At 36.2% G+C, this 23,937-nt stretch overlaps 1 protein-coding gene across 1 annotated transcript in view; it reads right to left on the bottom strand.

Moving 5' to 3' along the window:
• MAP3K21 (mitogen-activated protein kinase kinase kinase 21) overlaps positions 1-23,937 on the bottom strand; it is a 42,235-nt gene that overhangs the window by 5,749 nt on the left and 12,549 nt on the right. Inside the window, exons 2-8 of the mRNA XM_069852328.1 lie at positions 17,390-17,570; positions 12,606-12,754; positions 11,717-11,892; positions 6,993-7,233; positions 5,033-5,155; positions 1,216-1,366; positions 320-414 (exon numbers count right to left, since the gene is read on the bottom strand). Coding sequence (XP_069708429.1) covers positions 320-414; positions 1,216-1,366; positions 5,033-5,155; positions 6,993-7,233; positions 11,717-11,892; positions 12,606-12,754; positions 17,390-17,570 — 1,116 coding nt within the window. The remainder of the gene's footprint in view (positions 1-319; positions 415-1,215; positions 1,367-5,032; positions 5,156-6,992; positions 7,234-11,716; positions 11,893-12,605; positions 12,755-17,389; positions 17,571-23,937) is intronic.

The following is a 23,937-nucleotide window of genomic DNA, read 5'->3' as shown; positions in this document are numbered from 1 at the left end:
TTTCTTTTTAAAAGAAGCTAAAACATGGTGACTACACAACTCTCAGACTAACTTGCAGCTCAAAAATGTTGAAAAAAAAATCTGTGGTATTGCCAACACCATGTGTATTTCTTAGCTGGTAATGCTGGAAACATGAAGAAATTAACATTGCATTTTTTTATCAATACATTTTTTCACAGAAAAACTATTTGTCACATGACTGGTCTTCTAAGAATCTGAATAATCCTTGAGGAATTCAAGCAATACAATTTATAACAGTAGAGGTATATTTAATGCCATTATATGGCAAATTTCACATTTTAAGAATATCAGCTCTTACCTTGGTCCACAAATAGTGACGCTAAGGGAACACCCTTCTGATTTTTCATTAGAAGGGTCGACCAAGGGTTGCTGCCATCTGAAAGGGGTCTTACTCTGAAATAAGAATAGTTATTTTGATATTACGGGGGATACCATATACATTTCCACAGAAAATTACTAAAATATATTTCTTTTGAAACTATTAACATGCAGTATGAAAATTGAAAACAAAAAAAGCTTTCCAAAGGCAAGAAAATGGAATATAACAGCACAGCATATGATTAAAAATTGACACATGCCTTATATATCAGATATTCCCTATAAGATGAAAATTTCAGGCCTTAAAAGAAAGTGTGTTATAAATAATTTTCTATACTAGAAAAGGCAAGGAAAAGGATCTCTCACTTTAGAAAAACTGCTGATCGCCAGTTTTAATTAATCAAAACATAATCTGAAAGTGAAGGTGTCCAAGGGGCTTGCCAGTATAAATGACGTTAGTTCTGCGAATTGTTCTTCACATATGCAAAGTCAGTCAGCCTTATTTAATTGTACTGCAAGTGCCCACTGGGAGCCATGGCTTGCAATTACTCAAGTCAATCGGACGAAGAGCAAGAAATACAGACAGGTCATAAATGCCTGGTATGCATTAGTAACTCAGCATCCCAGTATGTTCCAAGTCTCAAAAACCAGAGATAAAGAGCAATAGATAAGAGACACTAAAGCCTCAAGATAAGTAAGTTCAATACTGAAGTCTATGTTGGGGAGCTGCTCATTATTAATGTAATTACTAAATCAGTTAAAAGGCAGGACTAATTTATAGCTGTAACTGCAGAACCTCTTATTCATTCGCTATGTTAGTGATTCAGTTACCAAGAACACTTGTATTATCAAACAAACAGAATATAGTAGACATACTTGTCCTTACAATCTGCACGATCCTTTGTTTGAACTGAACTTGGTCCCCATGTACACCCTCTCTTTTTAAAACATCTCTTCACATCTTCAAACTCTTCCTGGTGGTAAGTTGTACTCCTTCCCCAAGTTCTGTTGCTTTCATCTGATGTTACTATAGATTGGATTTAAAAACACAAACAAAAAACCCAGTTGTAAATAGTATATCTAAACCCAAGATATTTTGAACAGAGCATTTTGAAACAGTAATACAAGAAGTAGACAAAATTTGATAATCTTTTTTCCTTTTCCAAAAACCACCATGCAAGCTGCACTGATCCAAAAAGATGAGCAAGCAAGAAAAATAATTCATTAGCTGACAAGAGACACAAATTGAAGATTAAGTGGCAAATGAATCATATTTTCCATGCTTCCTTTAACTGAGAACATTATATCTAGGTAATTCAGACAAGTGAGTTAGACTGAGCACTTAAATTCCAATGAAGAAAATATAGGCTGTGGAACTATTGATATAAAATGAAACAGAATATTCCAATTGTGACAATGATTAACATTTTCTTTCTCACTACACCAAAACAAATTGTACTTTTAAAGTCTCTAACCTTCATTAAATGCTTAGTCTGTCACTGTCTCAACTGTTGAATTAAGCAGAACCAACACCTTTCAAACATAATGAAATCTTGCCTTTTTTCACAACCCCACTGGGAAGTTCACATTCACTTGTGATATCTACATCTTGCTGGTATACATATACACTGTTTCTTCGGCCATTAGTTGTGTGTGTATCTGTTTTGGGAATCACTGAGAAAAAATTAAGAGAATGTAGTAGGCATCTTAGTCAAGTTGATTTCAGAAATAAAACTGTTTCCTTTATTTTTATCTTTGGGTCATGAAACCCATATCTATGAAGAATTGATCATATTTTGATAAAGGGGTTTTACTGCAGAGTTTAGAGATCCTCTTTCCAGGGCCAGACCCAGGCAAGTGGATTTTCATATATGACTGAATAACTGGAAAAGTAACTTGCTCTCAGTGGGGCAGGCTTACAGCCGTGACAAAAAGACTTAAGAGAAAAACAAGTTAGCCAGTTCTAACAGCATCATAAATTAGGTGGCATTTACATGCCCATGGTTCTGCCACTCCTGCACCACACAGCACTCCATCTGCCTCACCATACACCTTACTGCCAGCATAACCTCCTTTGTAGTACTCTTTATACTCTCTTTTTCAATCACATTTCCAGGACCTATGGAACATATATCTTACTGGTTCTCCTCCTACCCCATTTAAAACACCTTTCAGAATCAGCTGTATTTGTTTAAATAACAAGATTAACAATTAACTAGAGTTTTATTTTAACTTAAAAATTTTTGGATTTGGAAGCTAGTCTTGCTCAGGACCAAGTGAAGCAATCAAGTAACCAATTGTTAGATACGCCTGTTCAAATCACCTGTATTTGAACAAGTCTCCTTGAAACAAAGACACTTTGAAGTTAAATCAAGATAAAACATTATTATGGGAAAGGGCATTTATTTTGCACAGGTGCGGATGGGTGTGGAAGCTAAATTGTTTTCAGTTAGATACTCATGAGAGATCTGATAAGCTTTTAGGTAAAGCCTGCTGATCCAAACCCAGAAACGTAAGTATACTTCTTCTAAAGGAGAGCCTTTATGTTGTCCTATATGTCCTACAAATACAAATGTCTGCTCAAACATAGAAAATGAAAAAAAAAGAAAAAAGAAAAATCCCCAGTGGCACTTAGCATATATGCAAAGAGTGGCTCTCCTATGGCTTACATAAGGCTATGTATTTAAAAAAAGACACTCCACTTCTCAGAAACATGACAACACCCAATACTTGCCTCATTTCCATGCATTTCCATACAGAGCAAGAAGAATCAAAGAAAATGAGACAGTCTTGTTTATACGAAATTATGACATTCTACTAAGAAAAAACTTTCTTAACTTTCTGCAGCTAAAAGACAACCAAAAAACCCATCAAATGTTTGATGCTGGGATACCATTATCTACATAGATACCATGTCAGCTAACTTCTGAAAAAGACTACATAGCTTTCCTTCTATCTCAAGTTCTTATTAAAAGAAAAGCAATACAGAGTTTTTGCCCACCTCTACTCTATCCACAATGTATGGGTAGTAATGGTCTACACCCAGGGAACTGTATCAGTTATCAGTTGCAGTTCAAACAAATAACAGATACTGCTGCAAAAGACAGCGTTTCGCCTTTAGACATTAATAATTAAAAGGATTTTGTAAGGCAGAGGTATTAGAAAAGGAGAGGAGATCTAGTTTCTATACAAACTTTAAACAAAGTTTCAAGCTGTTGGGTTTTTTTTTAAAAAAAATTCTTCAAGCTAGCTACCTGTATTTTGATTTTCCCTCCTCTGTATTTACACCTGACAAAGCCAGATTCTGAAGTAATTTTTCTCAGAGATGACTACCCTTGCAAGAGAAGATAGTCACCATCCATAAGTAATCCCATGGAACAGGTTCCGCTCATTTCATAGAGAGAAATTTAAGACATTCCAGGCTGAACATGGATAATCATAGAATCATAGAATAACCAGGTTGGACGAGACCCACCGGATCATTGAGTCCAACTATTCCTATCAAACACTAAACCATGCCCCTCAGCACCTCGTCCATCCGTGCCTTAAACACCTCCAGGGAAGGTGACTCAACCACGTCCCTGGGCAGCCTGTTCCAGTGCCCAATCACCCTTTCTGTGAAAAATTCTTTCCTAATGTCCAGCCTAAATCTCCCCTGGTGGAGCTTGAGGCCATTCCCTCTTGTCCTGTCCCCTGTCACTTGGGAGAAGAGGCCATCACCCTCCTCTCCACAACCTCCTTTCAGGTAGTTGTAGAGAGCAATGAGGTCTCCCCTCAGCCTCCTCTTCTCCAGGCTAAACAACCCCAGCTCTCTCAGCCGTTCCTCATAAGACCTGTTCTCCAGCCCCATCACCAGCTTCGTTGCTCATCAGACAATCTGTTTTGCACAACAAATAAGACAGAACAGGAATTGTTTTCTATCACTACATATGCCACTCCCAAATATAAAGGTGGGTTTCACTGTAATAATATGATGAGTTTTCTTCCATATTCATCGTTCCTCCACTACATGACCATGAGCACACATTCCCTTCTGTCATGAGCATACATGAAATAAAGTAGACGTACAAGTATATCCATGTACCCACAATTTTATTTTTGTTTCTTTCTCTTGTTTTCAAAAAACTAAAGCAAGCTTTATTTTTTATTTTCTTCTGGGTCTGCATTTGCTTAAAGCTTGCTTCTCTTTTGACATAAGCAAGCTGGGTTGCTGGCTAACTCTTTGGCCTTTCCAACTTACAAGACTTCCTTATTCTCTGGATCTTTCTTTTTTTTCTCCCCCTTTTACTTTCAGCAGTCCATAATTGATTTCCTTTACCAACTCCCATACCTAATAAAAACTTGTTTTCCACCTTACATGTGTTCTAAACGTGACACTTTGCCTTTATAAATTTTGATTTTTCATTGTTTTATCCAAGACAGTTCACAAAAGCGTTCCTGAAGTTAAGGTAAGGTATGATATACAGTATTCACAATAATTTTGAATTACTTAAAATCAATTAGCATTTTAGCAAGATTATCCCTCCCATCAAAGAACAAGTTGAAAATGTTAAGGGAAGAGGAAGTCAGACAGAAATCTGTCTGGAATCTGATACTACTAACAATGTTTCAGTGACTATATGGTCACTGAAATACAAAACAAAAATATATTCTCTATTAACCAAATGAACAAACAGAAATGGTGGAAACTTACATTGTATAGCTCGAAGACGAGGAATTATTGTAGGGCTACTTGATGGACTTGAGCTGTTACTGTTTAAACTCCTCCTCTTATCTAGATTAGGGGATGCCTGCACTGTTATTTTATGCTGGAAATCTGTGAGGGAGCAAAACACATCAGTTTTAACGTTCTAAAAAAAAAAAAAAAAGCTTCAGCAGATTATACTGCTGTACTTCTTAAAACACTTAAACCTATATAATGAATTAGACTTCATACTGTAATAGATGTTCATATTAAAAGCACTGACAAACTAACACTCAATTTAAAATTTCAATATTGCATCAAACTGGCTTTGCAGCTTCACAGACACTGTATGATAGCTTTGCGGTAACGTCAACAAAAGCAGGTAGGTCCAAAGTGGACCAAAACTGAGAAGCATTCAAATTACAAACTGTTGTTGGTTTGCACAAAGGGAAAGAAAACCATCAATATTTCATCTCAAATCAACCAATATTCCTGACAATCAGATTTGCCTTATTTCTTTTAAAATGTAATTCATAGACAACATAAAAAGTAGCATTAACAAAGATGTCACATCTGCTAGTGTGTCAGAAAAACAAGACACCAGACTACAGAATTACAAATATTTATAGCAATGTAGTAATAAAAGAACAAAAACAAAAGGCAAGAAGGAAAAGTTTTACAAAATAAAGTTTTACCATATGCCCGTCTCTAATCCCTATCATCAGTGCTATTAGATTGTGTGTTATTCTTAACAACAGACTTGTATCAAAGATAAGCTTATTTGGATGATTCCTGACAACAAAGAGCTAAGTGATATTCTGAATAAAACCGTTTCTTCTTATCACTTTTTGAAGTTAAATATGAGCAGAACTGGAAACAAAGGACCAAATATTTAGTTTAAGCCTGTGATCCACCATGAATCAATCTAACATGCTTGTCTGGGAGGCTAGAGCATGATTTTTATTTTATTTACTGCTATTATTATTTTTAAGACAAGGAAAAATAAACTTATTTCACTAGGGCTGAAACAGTACTTTAAATATCACTGCCCTCTTTGTCTCTTTCAGCTACCAGACAACTATGATATGGTCAGACCTGTGTTAGTATGACAGTAAGTTCTTACTGCATTAGTAATAAACTGACAGACTTGACCCGGTAGCCACTAAAAGGAAACCCATCAACACCAGGATGCTGGTAGCACTTTTGAAGGCTTTCCAATCTTTGGCGTTACCATGAGTCTCCATAGTGACACCTCGTGGCAACATTAAAAAGCTACCACTGAACCAGTCCCTAACACTGAAAGAATCCAACTCTCTACAAACACATCTCTTTAGCAAAGGGGGGCATTTTAACGCATTCATGGGGGGAATTAAATGCTCTATCGTTCATTTGTATTCTGAAATTATATCTTCAGCTGCTGTTACAGTGTTTTCTTGCAATCAGCAAGGCACTGAAGACTAACTGCTGCTTTATTTGCAACTGCAAGAAGCATGCCAATTTGGACCTACCACACCTGTACCTCCCACCTTTAGGAAGAGCTGCTTTTCTACTACGTATTCGCAAGTTTAGGGCAAACAGCACTAAAATTTGATTATGTTAGAAAGTTGTGGGATGTGATAAAAATGTACCTTCTATCTGCATAAAAAGAATTACAGCAAAAATCTGAACTTCAAACCATTCTTAAATCATTTGGTTCCCATGCTATTAATATTTCCCTCCAAACTTCTAGCTGAATCAGCCACCACATTCTTCCAGTTGAAATGAAGACTACTCCACAAGAATGTGTGATAGCTGTTTTATCTAGGACAGGGGATGAATGAAAGGGCTACACAATTCTTACCATATCCTTTTGCACTATTAGGGTAGAAGGACCTGGCAATGAATTAAAAGAGTAGTCAGTACTGAAAATATTAACCATGGAACTGAAGCCTGTATATTTAGTTGTAACATATATTCTGAAATTGCAAACCTGAAGGCAAACTAATCCTGTGCCCATCTTTCAGTTTTAATCGGCTTCTTTTAAATTTGCCTTTCCTCTTCTTTACATTGGGCTTCTCTTGATTTAACTGGAATATCATGATATTCAGCTCACGCTCTAGTACATCGATTTCACGTTCCGCTAACTGTTGCTCACGGCGTTTAAGTAACTCTTCTTGAGATTTTTGCTGAAGAGCTGCTCTTGTCAACTCCTCTTCTCGTGATCGAAGTTCCTGAAGGTAAGATTCACACAACTAAGTAATAATCTGAAAGTTGTATTAAAGGATACATAAAGTGCACAGTATTCCTTTTCTGTCTTCATAATGCACTACATACATGTAGCATGCATGTACGACCTACTGAGAGGACTCCCTCCTGCATAAACCAATATTCTGAATCCAGACACAATAAAGCATTTAACAGATTTCCTTTTAATTTGAGTCACTTTACTTAGGTAGGTTAGCACTGGCAATGGGGATAACACATCCAATCAAAGACTGTCAGCTTACAGCCTAGCAGAAAATGCGCTCGAAGTACTTCATATCAGAGACATTCGCAGCATGAGGGCTGCTCTTAGATAGCTCCCATGCGCTAACAAAGCCAGTGATCTGACAAATATGCTAATGAATGCTTTCATCTTAAATTTTCTAGCCTCTCCTGTTTTTCAGCCATGTATTAAGTAGCAGTTTTCTATCTAGAAAAGCAATCAGTATTACACTGAATGAGGGTTAGTGTAATAGGATAAATCAAGTCATAAGACAGAAGACAGCTGTTTCTTAATTAAAATCCAGCAGCTATCTGTGTAACATCAAACAGATACTAACCACTGAATTACACCACATAGACTCACCATCCATCAATCTCACAGAATAGTTGTTCATTTCCCTTTATTCTTTTCTATTTCGGAGAAGGAAAAGCATTATTGAGGAAGCTAGTTAATTTTTCAGGGTAAATGAATTCCTAAGGCTAAACAGCTGTAAATCTACTGTCTTAAAACTGTCTGGGTCTTGAGCTTCCAAAATCTGTTAAAATGTAGCTGAAATTTAAATATACTTCCCTACGCAGTATGGGGCATATTATAGATGAGACAGGCTTCCCCTAACCTGTTGCAATCAGCACTGCTAATGAAAGAGACTACAGGAAAAGGAGAAGCTAAGATGACTGATATAGTATGTTTCTCATTATGTAATCTTTTTCATTTTTACACATCACTATGTAACTACTACCTGGATACAAACTGAAATTAAATTCAAAATAGACAACGAGAATTTGAAATAAAGTATGCAAAAAGTTCTGGATATGTAAGAATCTTATTCCTATTTAAAATTCCTTCATTTTGTCACTGTGGACTCTTATAATTGTGGTGTCATTTGTTTTGGTCTTTTTCAAAGCATACTGCCTACTTTTGCACATCAGTATCCACTAATGTTTTACGTCAGCACAATTCCTTATTGCATACAGTGGAAGCAAACAACCCACATTTTCTGCTCTTTATAACTCCTGCTTTCTCTTGAATGAAATAGTTCTTGAACTATATTACTTTGGTGTTTTCAAATGAGGGGAAAAAAACCTCTCTCTGTTCTTGCCAAAACGACTATGGATATCAAAAGACAGGTTAGCACTGAATCTAGTTCAGTGACAAGTACCTGTTTCTCGGAAAGGTATTTGCTTATCCTTTACAACTACAGCGTATACACACTGCTTATCTTATTTTCAAATTTAATTGAAACTATTGACAAAATTCATATGGTTTGCTAAGTGTAAGTGAACTTGTTTCAACACTATTTTAAGAAAAATTATTTTTTTCTAAAATCCACTCTGCTTAACATGCATAGTTTCACAAAAAGCAATTCTGCCTCCTGAGAATTCAAAGGAGTGTCTTCATTACAGCAAGTAAGGTTTTGGGGTTGTTTTTGTTTTATTTTGTTTTGTAAAGGTATTTAATCACTTAATTTAGAGATTGCTGCCAATTCTAATTTTCCTCCTCCTCCTGTCCAGTCAAAACTGGACAACCTAAAACGAGGGCTGCAAGCAGAAGCTGCATGAATTCAAATTTAGAATAAAGATACTTTAGAGGTTAAATACAAAAGATACTTGTTACTGTATTGATACAGTTGATTATCAATCAATACTGTTGATTATCTGTATCTTGTCCTCAAATCCAGGTTCCATAAAACTCAGTAAACTAGACAAAAATTGAGGGTGCATATTGAAAAGGCAGTCTAGAAAATATAATACTCTCTCAGTGAGGAAACAAGTATTTACTCTTTTCCAAATAAACTAATTAAAACCAGACTTAACGCAATTAGTTATGCAATGTTTCTACACCAGTCTACAATTAAAACACCCACTATAAGGAAGCTAGGAAAGAATTCTATATATAAGTTGCTCAAGAATGTTTGTCAAAAGATTGTGATCTTCCCTTGGAGTGGGCGTCACCATCGCCCATTTACAGCAAGCCCTTGAGGAAATTCCTCCAGCTATAAAAGTTCTTTTACAGGGCATGAGGCTCCATGAAGGGTGTTTTGTTGGGTTTTTTTTCTTTATTCTTAATATTATTATGTAAGTACTTCATAGATTTTATTTCTCCCTAGTACCTGTCAGAAATATTGGTAATTTGCCAAATTAAATAAGCCTGCACATATGAAAACATTCTTAAACAAGTTTAGCTAATTAGGGCAGATGCCTTCAGAGATGCATTTATTTTGGCATATGAGAAGTAAATTTAATTTTATCTTTTCCCCCCTCCCTAATTAAGCTTAATTCACTTTTACACCAAAACCATGACTCTTCTCCCAAAGCTTTGCTCTGACTTATTTAATTGTAACTTGATTTAGTAGGAAATCTTATACTGGACTAATGCCTCCAGAAAAAAAAAAAATAAACAAAAAGCTGAATGGAGGTGCTTTCAGAGTGAAAAAGGGAAAATGGTTGGTTGAAAAGTTGCTGGAGGGGCAGAAAAGAGTCATGCCCTATGGCAGGTTGTGGCAAGTAAAAAAAAAGGCTGGTGACCCCATGGCAAGTCAAAAGGGAAGCGTCTATTCTCTGTAGAGTCTATGATACATCTAGAAAGGAAAAGATCTGACAGCTACAGAGTCATACAGCCCAGCTCTTGCAAATTGTATGACCACTGCAGACAGGGCAGAGACTACCCTGGCAACACTTAGTGGAAGAGGGAAAAGTAGAGGGTGGAGAAAAAGACAGATAAGAAGTATGTAAAATTATTACTGATGGTACTACAGTCCTATTGGTGATCAATAAATTCTGATACAACATATGTTGATATCACAGTAGATCTGTACTTTCACACCCATCACAAGCCAATAGCCCACAAACAGCCATTTGTGATACTTGATGAGAAATAGCAAGGGACAACAGCTACTGACAGTGACTTGCAAGTCAAAAGTTTAAGTTTCTGCTTTTGTAAAAGCTAAGTGACTACGTCTTATATAAAGACTTCATCACAAGTCACTGCATCTCAATTTTCTTCCTCCTCATATATTACCACTTAAGCAACAAATATATACAGGGCAACAATTATACTGCAAGAAAGACTGGCAAAGAGGGAACCTGTTTCTACTAGAAGCACTTCTAGCAGAGACTCGAGGACATCTGGCCTACTCCAACTGCTATCTTTATTAAGTCGTCTAAAGGAACATCTAACCCCTCAGAGTGATCAAAAACTAGTTGAACTAACTAAAAGAGAGGGCAGAGAACTAACACTGAGTGCTCATCTAGCACAAATGTGTCATTATATAAGAATATGGAAGGAAGATCAGTGACAGGAATCTGGATAATAAACAGGAGAAACAGATTCATGAGTATAAATTTGACCCAATCAATCTTATTAATATTTGTCAAGATAACTTCCTAAACTGCAGCACTGAAAGAGATTGGTATTATCAGTCTTTTCATGAAGAAGAGGGATGAAAACACTATCCCATTTTTGGAAAAGAAGGCACAAGATACAGCCACATAACAGGATGAAAAGCTTTCCCTTGCCACAACTGAGGAGAATGTTCAGTAGCAGGTGAAAATTTGCAATGGTTATAAAGATTATCTAAGCGGTAAATAAACTCTGGCTTGTTTGTTGTGATGCATTCAAATATTCAAAAAAAAAAAAATGACACATTTTAAGAGACTACATGGTAAATTTACAGATCTACAATCAGTTTTCCTTGGGGACACCAGTGTGGATATGATTCTTTTTCAACTGCTTTTATTTCTTCAAGGATCCATTCACATGATAACCCTCACTTACTACAAAAACATTCATATCAAACTTAACATTTCACTTCCACTGTAGTAACTCAGGTTATAGTTTCAGCACACAGAACTGTTTATTGTTTTTGTTAAGAAAGAAAGTGAAAAAGCAACATCGTCTAAAATTTGAGAAAAAAAGAGTATTTAAGCCCTTTCTGTCAAGTAAGCTTGTTGCTAGATAGTTTGAGTTATCTTAAACTTACTGCCCAGAAACACGCTAATGGAAATTAAGAATAGCACATCCCCAAGTATAGGCAACTTAATTTAACAATATCATAATGAGAGAATAAGTCCTCCCTTCCAAGTAGTTTATCCTCTCAAGTACATCTCCACTACCAAATCAGGTTTCTAGTATTACATTGTCAAGTTACAATTCAAAAGTTCTGAACTGCTGCATCACATAAACGCCCACACATACCCGTCCTTCAATGCCATGCAAAAAAATCAACTTACTTTTTCCTTGGTCCTCAGTTCATTGAATATCTGCTGAATTTCCAATTTCCAATCATCTTGCATGGAATGGAAAGATTCTTGAGGCATTTCAGTCATTACTGCCCCTTCAATGGCAGTAAGCTGTTCAAGAATTAAGGCAAACGATGGTCGGATATGAGGGTCCTGCTCCCAGCATTCTAGAATTTATCAAAATCCCATCAGTTACTAATAATACACAGAATTTATTGAAAAATACTGTACTTCAATTTCTAAGGTATTCCCTTTACCCACAAGGCTTCCCTAGTTCCTTTTCTATTTACAGAAGTGATATCTACCTACTTGTATGCGTAGGACTGTTTTGTACTAATAGTCTTAATTTTTTTCATCTCTATCTTTATGATTTGAAGTAGCAAACCTAGCATACTGCACAGAAGGGATACATAGTAGAGGTAAAGAAATTCAATAAACAAGGAAATGGCCATTAGCAAGCAATGTTTATTTCTCTCCAAGGTACTTACAAAACATTTTTGATGTGTGGGAAGAAGCAAAGAGGAAAAAAATGACATTTGTCATTCTTCCTCTAAGGATTTTAATCTTGATCTTGTACTGATTTTGTACATCCAGTAGTTTATGAAAATTAATGCAGTCTGAATTTAAAAAAAAATCAGTAAAACCTGATGTACTGTGTCACCACTGAAAAACTTGTGGTAAACCGTAATACCACAGGACTTCTTCAGAAACACACTCAACTGTCTGTACCAGATTGCTGTGTAAAGAAAAATAAAATACTTCGTACACAGCACGTCATGAAATGAGATGCTTATTTTGCCACCCCATGACTATTACAGGCAGGGATATGCACCTCCAAAATATAACTATTTAAATATATAGGAAGAAATAACATAGATACCTTTCATTAGTTTTGCAAATGGTTCAGGGCAGGTGGATGGAATGGGCAAAGTCAGCTTATTGACAGCAACTCCATAAGCCACAGCAAGGCCATCAATGCCACGGTAAGGAACTTCTCCTGTAAGCAGTTCCCACAGCAATACTCCATAACTACAAAAGGTAAATTTTTTAAAGTTATTTTCTGAATATTGACACGTTGTTTACACAAGAACAAGTTTCTGTTCAACTATGCACTGAAAATTCACAAGGATTTCCAATGTCAAGGGTGAATGTCTTTAAGAGTCAGCTCTACTTCAGTTATCCTGCACCTTTCCACTAATAGTGAGTAACAAAACCAGATGCCACTGTAAGACTGGCTCACACCCCAATTCAAAATGTAGCATGAAGTAACTTTAATAGAAATATCAGCATCATGTTAATCTCACAATCAGAAATTTGAGGGACAGGAAATCAACTTTCTCTCCACCAAAACCCAGACAAACAAAATGAAGAAAAAAAGATTTCCCAATAAGTTACCTAGATGTACATACCAGTTTTTTAAAAACATAATAGTAATAAAAACCATGAGAAAAGCCCCAGCTTTGTTTGGACTTTTGCATTTCTAATCTCTTGTGTGTTACATAAAGGCCTGTTAATTTTTAATTTCCCACAGAAGATGCAACAAACTTGAAAAACTATTACACACACACACAACTAATTTCTCCAAACTAGAAAAAACAAACCCCAAACAAAACAACCAGTTTTGCCTCCAATTAAAGGTGGTGACATGAAGAGATCTCTTCTCAGCATCAGGTGCAGAAATCAAGAATCATGGGAATTCCTATGGCAGCAACATGAATCATAAGAATTTCTGCTATGCTCTCCATTCTAGATGAGCTGAGCGTTGCTGTTACCTTCTTTGGGTCTGTATTCCCAACACCTAGATCGCTCAAATGATCCAAGCACGTACAGAAAGGGCTGGGACAACACACACTGCTGTTGCTTTAGAGCTCCTATTACACCCACCAATGAAATGGATAGCTTTCACAGTCATTTCTGTGGACCCAGGAATTACTCCTTTTAGATTCTACGCCTAAGTATACTTTATGACTGGGTTCAGTCCTGTTCCTCCCCTTCACTTCTGGATAGAGAACCCCTATCTGTAGAACAAGGATACAAAGGATAACATATTGCTGCTTTTGAATAGCGAAGTGAACAGTCAAAAGAAAAAAAAGCAGATCACAAAGCATTGCTCTGTGCCGTTCTCTCCAAGTGTGTGAAGAAACTACATGCAAGTCTTGCAGGACTAAATTGAACTCATCTACTTGAAGAGAAACACATTCAGTATTGGGGAGGTAAGGGCTATGTAACCCCTAGTACTAGAAATACCACTTCAACTACAGCAGTGACAAGAAAAGAACCACACTAGTTAAGTATTCTTATTAAGGAGAGGGTGAGAAAAAGTCATTCAGCATTATACAAGACCTTAGAACATCACTTTAAAAAATATTAAAACAGCAAACCATGCAATATCAACACAAATATAAGCAGTGTTTTGTTCATGTACATTCCGTTTACCTGCAAAGTTCTACCTACCATAAAACCCTAGAAAACTAATGAATTAGTGTTAAAAGTTAATCAAAAGCTGAGGAATGCAGTCAATTTCTAAAAACAGAGAAAAAAAAAAAAGTCTGGCTTTTTAATAATTTCATCCAAATTCTTCCCATCTAAAGTCTGCATTTGCTTGTATACTCAAATGAGAATAAAATAATGAACTCTGATTTTGTTTAAACTCGGTGGTACTTTTGACAATGAGTACAAGTCTTGCTATACATTCTGTGCATGATGGAGGACTATCTATCTATCTCATCTGTGTGCTTTGAGAAAGCATAAAAATAATGTCATGCTCTCTCAGCAAGCATAGATTGTTCTTAATTCTATGAACTCCCTTGTTCAGTTCACTTTAGCACGAACTCTGAAGTTAAGCAGAAAAATAAATTTAACTAAAAATAATCTTTTATTATTAGCTTTAGTTATATTTACAATTCAAGCCTTTAAACCTAAGTTTTCAACAGTGCCAAGAGGATGGCTATAAAACTTTAAACAGACCAACACAACAACAACCTGAAAATGTCTCTTTTAATGAAACCAGTCTTAATATCAAGTACCAAGAGCCAGCGCTGAGGACAGAAAACTGTGAGGAGGAACCTTAAAGACATTTTAGTCCTGCCACGCTGGCGGTTTTGGGATGTACTAATCTATCATTATCTAGAAAAACTAATCAACTCCCTCAACTACAGCAGTATCACCAGCCCATGTACAGTTGTCCTATGTATAGAGTCAGAGCTTTTAAGAAACAGCATTTTTCACAAGAGCAAGAGACATCGCCTTTCCCGTCTTCAGGAAAAGGCCAAAATTGCAAGCATAATATGCTTGAATTATACAAAAACTAATACGCTTTCAAAAATATTCTCCAGCTGCCAAATGTGGTTTAAGACGTTATATATCTCACTCCAGCAATAACTTCCTTTTTACATATTTTAAAAGCTGATCAAAATGAAGGTAATTAAAGTTCTCAAAGTTTGTTTTACTCTACAATCCATCTTATAAAGCAAAGGTTATTAAGAGCTGCTACATCAGTAATTTCAGAATTATCTGAATGTGTCAGGCAAAAGTAGCTGATAATTCTGCTGTACAGTAAGTGCTTCTTAGATTTGCTAAGAGTTTGTGCAACGGAGCTACATGTTACAGTGAAGACCACTGCTGAATCCCACCAATCAACACTTGGAAATCTGCAGCCATATTTGCACTTTCAGGCTCCAGGCACAAATATAAGACTGACCTACCACTAAGAAACGTGTGATGATTGATGGAAGGGTAGGGCTGAAACAGTAGAATTCTTGTTTTGAGAATTTGGAAGCATATGTCAAAGACAAATACATGTGATAGTTATAATACTGCTTTGGGAAATAACAGGACACACATGCAGGGCCTGGAAAGCACCAGTTCTGCTATCTAGGATGACACCCGAGAACCCGCAGCCTGGATGCCACTGCACAAAAATACTCCCATGTTTCCGTACACAGTTTACAACTTTACTGACCTGCTGTGTTGTAGTCTTAGAGACTCATAAATTTGTAACCTGAATGCTATTTAAAACAAAAAAACCCACTCCTATAACCAGGGTATTCTTTATTTGCTTTTCTTTTAAAGAAAGAGTAAAGATAAGCAACAGAAGAGATCCAAGTGCAGTAAGCAGAAAATCTTTAGAAGCCAAGAAGTTCTAAACTATACTGTACAACACAGCCTTTCTATAAAAACCTCTCCTGTTAGATGTCCATCATTGAGCTAAATACTTACATTTTTACAAGAGAGGCGTGCAGGAGAGAAGGCGAAGAAGAGAAATACTGTAGGTTCCAAAAATGTAAACTAATGTTGCAGCAGAATATAAAATAATTGCATCAAAGCATAACCCCTCAGATACCTAAAATCACAGCAACAAGACTGGACAGGACCTGTAATTAAGCATGGAATACAGCTGATTAGGGAAACGCCTACACCCAACCTCCACCCCGCAAAAGAAAAAAATTTATAGAATAAAGGAAGAAAGAATGGAAAAAAAGAATGAAGCCAAAGATGTTTCTCAGTTGGGCATCAACTCAGACTGATGTAAACAAAACGCTGAAAATCAGTTCCAGACACAAGATAAATGAGTGTCACAAAACAGTAATGCAGATACAAAATCATTCTGAGAACACCAAAAGTATTACTTCATGCTATAGAATATCAAGCATCTAAGCAAAATAGGACCATATTTAACAATCATACAACACAAAACATGCATAAGACGGCATGAAAGAACAGATTAAAGTCCTTCCCTCCTTCCCCAAATAGCTACCTTGGATCCTTCGGAAAGAAAACTTTTAAAAAGAAAGGAAAAGTAGACTTTTCAGGGTGAGGCACAGCAGCTTTTAGAGCCTATTGTGCAATCACTGCTTTTCCTCACTCCCAAAGCAGAACTAAATTAAAACTAGAGTTTAAATTACCTTTCTACAATACATGTATCCTGCGCTATACCACTCAAAAATATCATCAGTGTTAAGAGTCATATTATTTATATGATGCAATATGTCTTTAACAAGAAATTCACAAATTTAACATAGGGAGTTCCTCGTTTTTAAAATTAGAGAGAAAGTTAAAACAATGCTGTGCTGAACAAACTCTCCTCAGTCCAGCTACTGGACGTGAAATCTCTATAAATATAAAAGCTTAAACCCAATGTTCACTTCTACAAGTGATGACATTCTAGATTCCTAAAAAACAGCACTGATTTAACATTTGACAAACTTCTGATTTGCAGCTTACTTTTATCTATCAGATATAAAACGTAATAACTGTCTGATTCCATTTCTTTATGCAGAATATGACTTTTTAGATACCTGATATAAAGTAAACATACCAACAAAAGATCAATCATACATCAATATAATCAAGAACATACGGCTATTTATGTTTAGGCTCCAGATATTTTAAAGGCTTCTCTTAATGAGATCTCATTTTCTTAAAAAAAAATAAATAATAATTTGTTATTGTCCTTCTCCCTCACCCAATTTGAACATCATAAATAACTAAATGTAGATCAAATGAACTAGATGCTGAGAAATAAATATGTTTCTTAGAACAGCTACACTTGCCATATGCTGAGACAATAACCTAAGAAACAACAACAAAAAAACAAATAAAATTTCATTCCAAAACCTCAACATGGTTCTACTGAATGCAGCCTTCAGCAGACAAACTTCTTACCTCCAAATATCACTTCCTTTAGAAAACATGGAGGACTTGATAACTTCTGGAGCCATCCACGCGTAAGTCCCTGCTGCACTCATTTTGGTTGTTCTGTGCCACTCTCTAGCCAGACCAAAGTCAGTAATCTTCAGAGTTTTATTACAAATGTCATCATGTTCCATCTTCTCTAGCAATAAAACTGCAAAAGATTGATTGAGTTTGTAATTTAATGAAATGAGAATAAAACCAAAATATCCAGTCCTGTTATTAATATCACATACAACTTGTACTGCATAGATACCTGAATATTTTAAATGTTGTGAAAGTATTATTACTATTTTTATAAACATGAAAAAGCGTTTTGATCATTCTAAGCTGTTCTAAGCAATAAAAATGAGAAATACCTACAGTGTCAATAGTTCTTTATGTAACTATGTGAGCAAATATTAAACTAGCACAAGAAATCCACTGTAGAGAGATGTAAAGTAAAGCACCTAAACTTAAGTAAGCCCAGAATCCTAATATCCCACAGATTATTACAGGCTGTGGAAAAGGTAGTCCCTTAGGAATGAGATTCTGAAGTAATAAGAATAGTAGTAAAACAAACCCGAATGTTAAGAATTCTTACAGAAAACTTAGAAAACGAACTGGGACGTGTTATATCGCTGTTGAAAATCCATCCTTAATACTTCACCCAATTCTGGCTCCTACTTATCTCCAAGTATATGACAGAACTGAAAGAGGCATGAAGAAAGAAACCAAGAGGGTGCTCAAAACGGCATATCCTCAACTACAAGGGAAGGTTAATAGACAAGCAGTCTTCCCTCAGGCAAAGAAATATCTGAGAACAAAACCTACACCACCACCTATGGAATGAAGAAAGCTACAGGTAACAACTGTTCGCTGTTTCTTAACATAGGAAACGGACATCATTGATCAAAATTAGCAGATAAGAATCAAACACGTGCCAGTCATTCACAAAACACACAGGTAGCGTAACTTTGGCATTCTCAGCATACGATGTGAATACTACTATTTTACATAGATTTAAAATCACCTATACCAATTCACAGAAACAAATCATAAAGAGGATATAGAAAAAAGTGGGTTTAACTTCGAGAAATCCCTGGGCCGCAAAATCAGTACAAGCAGGGAGACTAAATACCAGGGAAGTTACCTTGCCTGGGAAGTCCCCAGCTGGCAATATAACTCTGGACTTGGATCAAATCCATGTCACATTATATCCCCTGCACCTTCATGGATATTTAAGAGTAAATTATCTTTTACTACTGTTGCATTCAACAGTGTATATTTACCGTCTGGCTTGCTGCTTACCCAGCAGAACTTGCAGAATTGTAATGCACCTTCACAAAATAGTGTTAAAAGAAAAGAGAACTGGGCTATCGTGTTAGAGATCACAAGGAGAAAGATAACAGATGCAAAGGAATCATTATTAACATATCATAATTTTAATTCCATATTCAGTTCCTCTGACACTTGTAGTAACTTAACTTTAACTTTCTGTTCAAATGACCTCCTGGGAGAAAGATCAAAGGTTAAATGACAAACTACATGTTTCAAACACACTACAGGGAACCCATTAATAAAAAAAAAAACAAAACAGATGAAGAATTACCTTCCCTTACAGATGAAAAACTGATGACCATGCATTTGCAATTGTAAGAAATAATTTTTACTGGAACAGTTTAATTACTCTTACAAATACTACAAAAATGACATCAAACTCAGATGAAAAAAAGAGAACTCACATTCTATTTTCAGTAAGCTTCTTGACACAGAGGAGAAGAAATGAAGGCCAAAACAGTACAAACAAACCAAGAGCTCAGTCAGCACCACCAGAACATGTTAAATTCATGCAAGTGTTTTCTACTTGAATCAAAGACCTATTGTTTGCTCTTCCATTTCAAACATGTTCAGTAGAATTCCTGACATTCCTTGTCAGTCAATGTGACCGAAACCAAAAACAGTCAGTCTTGCAAAAGGTAATAACTGGCATATGGCCAAGTTTCATCCTGCAAAGGGACAATGTTTCTCAGCAGTTCAAACTTCCCTTTCCAGTCAGTAGGCAGGAAAACAGCAATACTATACACAGATTACTTAGCAGCTGGGTAGTAAAAATGCTCGGCATAGCTGAGTACTGTTCCGTAAGTGCTTCCCTTGCAGTAGCCTAGCAACCTTCACTACAGCATCCTTCTGCCACTTCCACAGCTTCCCCGCCTTGGCTGCCTACTAACCTGTGAGAAGTCACTTGTACAATCTTGTGCTTACTTTGTTCATTCAGCCCTAACTCGTTTCTTTTTCAAACCCTTTAATTTGCCTTTTCAGACTCCAACACACCTACAATACTAAATTGGGTAAGAGCCAGTTTAGCCCTTTCTGGTTTACTTAAACATTTTTCAGACTTTTTATTTTCCACGCTTCATTTTCCACAAAGAATAAAAGTTCATACTTACATTAACACTATTGTTCTGACAAACACAGCCCAAAATATTTAAAAGTACAAAGCCCATTTGAAAATAAATTCAAACTTACCATAAAAATAAAAAAAAAGAATTAGATTGGGAATGCAGAAGTTCAGAAAAACGATATGTCCATCTCATTTATTTTGACATAAGCAAAACCAGAGACCATAACTATTTCTGAAAGATTCAAAACCTAAAAGAAGGAGACTAAGTTGGATGCAAGAAGACTTTGTGCAATTATAATAAAATTTCATCTCGGAACTGTTATCTAGCATTCCACATGCTACAGCCAGAAATAAACATTTCACTAAATTCTTTAGGGCTGCATATTTCCTACTGGTTATGCCATTTTCAACTCAATTCTGAGTTTAATACACCTCCCTTTGTGACTCTACCTTTCTGCAATGAGATGAAGTGAAAATATAAACTTATTAACATCACAGCAACAGAGGCTACAGTGCCATACACCAGATAATTTCAATATAAGAGACAGCACATGACCAGAACTATTTATGGCTGAGGAACAAAGAGCAGTTATTGCATGTTATTTTCAATAATCCACTGAAATATAAATCAACAGGTTGAAGATAAAAGCCAAAAAATCCTTAAGTCAGAGAGAAAAATGGAAAAATACAGAAGCTATGTGGTAAAATGGCATTGAAATTAATGGACGTGATTTTGCATATGCCGTAAAAATTAAAGAAACTTTTGACAATACAGCAAGCACATCTGAGGATTCTATCAGCATTCCTAACAAAGATACTGCTATTTAACCAAACAGATTAAAGAAATCTTACGCTCAAGTTATTTAGTGTAACTGAGAAAGAACGTGGAAATGCAAGTATTACTCAGCCTAACTCACTGAAGGAAGTAGCTCATAGAATTATGATGTAATTTTGGTTGGAACAGGCCTAAAGGTTGGGTGACAACTCCCCCACTTATAGCAGGACTAACGTTGTAAAAAGTGCAAATCTACTATCAAACATTTTTATGAACCTGTAAAGTTATGGCACTATGACAGAATAAAAGTAAACATCTCTATTCAAAACAACTATTGTTTTCACTCAGCTACAAAGATTAATTTAACTTAAATGTAATCTAGGGACATCAAGACATACAAAAAGTAGTAAAATTACGGCAGAATTCCAGTAATCCCATTTTTTCCTGATGGATGGTTTCTAAGAAAAGGGATAAGGTAGCACAATTGAGTAGACATAAGTATCTTTTAGGAAGTTTAATCACACACACAGAATAAAGATTAATCAGAGTTCAGCACAGCATTTGTATGAGGGAAAATCTTAAGAGACAAGGATAAAAAGGAATCATCAATAAGAGGCATGTTTGCTTCACATAAAGATTTGCAATCAGAGTAAAAATACAAGGTGCATTTCAAGAACTGACAGTGAAGTCAGAACATACTGCCCACTCTGAAGATCAGATCATCATACTAGAAATCATGCAAAGTTAGAAGGACTCAATCATAAAACATACAGCTATAAAATAGTGGTGAAGGAAAAACGATGGCTATTCTCGCTAGTAGAAGGAAAACCAGACCAGCAGCTACACACAGTTGTGCAACTAGCTCATGCAATTCTAAAAGGCACTAAAAAAGTTCATCTAATAGAAAGATGGAAGTATTAATAGAATTGTGCAAAGAATAAGACCTCATACAAAATACTGGATGACTAGAACTGCACATGTATTCAACCACAGGAACTTGAACTGGAGCAGATACAGAAAATAAAGGAATAGTTAGGAAACTAATGCTTGTCCTTTTTGCTGGCTAAACAAATTCAACACTTATGAGAAGTTAGCCATATATAGAACAGGATGCAGACCTACAGCACTGGTGCTCTTATTGATAAAATATTTTCCAAAGTGCCCTTCCTGATCTATCTTACTGGCATGTTCGTAATGAAACTTGGGTCTAGATCTGGAGCTACCATATCAGATTTCAAGATACTGCCTCTTTTCTCCCACCCTCTCCTTGGCCCTCTGCTGCAGTGTAAAAGCACAGTTTACCCCTCAAAAAAAGTCACAAGATCCAACCTACATTCCTGTTAAACCTAATGGTTCCTAAAATAGCAATGCCACTAATCTTTCCTGCTTTCCTTCTATATTATCATAGCTACAGCTTTTTCTACTAATCTTATGGCCTACCGCAAGTATTTTATGGTATAACAGTATGCAGATAAGATGTTCTGCATACTTTTAAAAACTAAAATCTACGACATAGTTGCCCAAGACTGCAACAGAACTGGACCTGCTGAGTCAGCTGGTACTTCACAAGTCCGTGTTCCTCTAATTAAAACAGAACAAGGAACATCTCTCTGCTGAACCACACAAGCTGTTCTCAGTCAGGACAGGCACAGAACTTAGGCTTGAAAAAGAGGCCAAAGTCCTAGTAAAATCCCCTTCAAACACTCCCAAATTCCCTGTCCTTTTCCTATGCCATTCCCTTTCCAACACTCCATCTGCAGACTCTTCCCTCTGCAGTAACACTTGCTTTGAGCTGCTGAGACCAGAAGGTAAGATATCAAGTGCACCAGCTCAGGTCTGAGAGGCGCAAATTTCATAAAGTCCAGATCTGGCCAGATTTGGAGAAGAGCTGCCTTCTCTGATCCTTTCTCTCTTCTTGTGGGCTTGGGATGAAATTTTACTGGGGCAAACAAAAAAAAAATAGTTAATTGAGAGGCAGGAAATGGGCAGACAGGCTCTAACTGTTCAAGAAACAACACAAAGGAGCACATTTGGGCAAATCAGATTCCTGGGGTGCATGCCTCTACCAAATTCAGACAAGTTCAGAACTATACTTGCAGTATAGTTTCAGGACTATCTGAAAGTCTAGAGAGGAACTGAGAGAACTCATTTAAATTGCAAACAATTTGTTTAAAGTATATTTTTAAATAAAAGGCTCATGTTCTTGCCTTAGCTTCTCTCCCTTCGTAAAATTCATGTAGCTTAAGAAACATTATTTATAGCAAGCCTGAGTGAAGCCTGGACAGACTTTGCAGTTGGCTGCTTACCCAGGAAACCTCCAGCTAGTACTGAGCTCTTCAATGCCTTGCTTTTAACACAGGTTTTTCCCTACAGCCTTACTTTTTTTTTTTTTGTTACTAAAAATTATGGCTTGTCTTCTCCAACCTTACTTATCTCAAAGTCTCCATTTAATACTATATTTCATTTGACAAGTTTCTTGAAATCCAAAGACTTTATGTGGTTAAAATCAGTTTTACTTCATAATCATAGAATCATAGAATAACCAGGTTGGAAGAGACCCACCGGATCATCAAGTCCAACCATAATGCATTCTAACAATTTCAGGTGACCATTTTCAATTGTTTGCCGTTCAAACCAATTAAGTAAACAGGGCATTCTAAGAGAAACCAAGTCAAAAGACTGACTTGGATACCTTTTTAGCAGTTTAAATGTACTGAATTCAAACAATGTTTCAATGCTTTTTTTTTCTTTTAAGAAATATCCTGAAATACTCAAATCCTTTTGAACCCTCCTATCCTCTTTATACCTTCTACTGTATTTTCTTTATATTTCCTACTTCCCTGCTATTAAAATGTTAAGCAATTCTATTTTCCTAAATTATTTATTTGCCACCAACTGCTTCTTGCTACCTTATCTAGTTTGCTAAATAGCTGACTCTCATGGTTTTCACAAAAACAAGCTGTTTAATAGCACAGCTATTTAAGTTACTATGATTATACGTAAGACTACCCCTGCACTCACTACATTTACCACCACTGATAAAGTCATTCTTACAGAATACCAGAAAGAAAAGAAAGATACTATATACCTCTACTTGCAAACAGATACTGTCCAGACAATGCTGCTACTGTGGTCTCTGCCGCACCCAGCCAGTTCTCTCTTCAACTGCTTGCAAGTGAATCTGGTTCCTGTTAATTCCCGAAATCAGCACCCAGCAAAACCAGCAGGGCAACCTTGTATCTTTACTTAGGAACTAGAAGGCAGAAAAAACCCTTATATGCTGCATATTCAAGTTTATGAAACACAACACTTTGTCAATATTAAGAGACCTAACTCCATTATTTGGAGCTGTTGCATGGTTCC

This window comes from Phaenicophaeus curvirostris, chromosome 2, assembly GCF_032191515.1.
Source record: "Phaenicophaeus curvirostris isolate KB17595 chromosome 2, BPBGC_Pcur_1.0, whole genome shotgun sequence".
Lineage (NCBI taxonomy): Eukaryota > Metazoa > Chordata > Aves > Cuculiformes > Cuculidae > Phaenicophaeus > Phaenicophaeus curvirostris.
The sequence above is the reverse complement of the archived record's forward strand: the minus strand, read 5'-3'. Positions and strand labels throughout refer to the sequence as shown.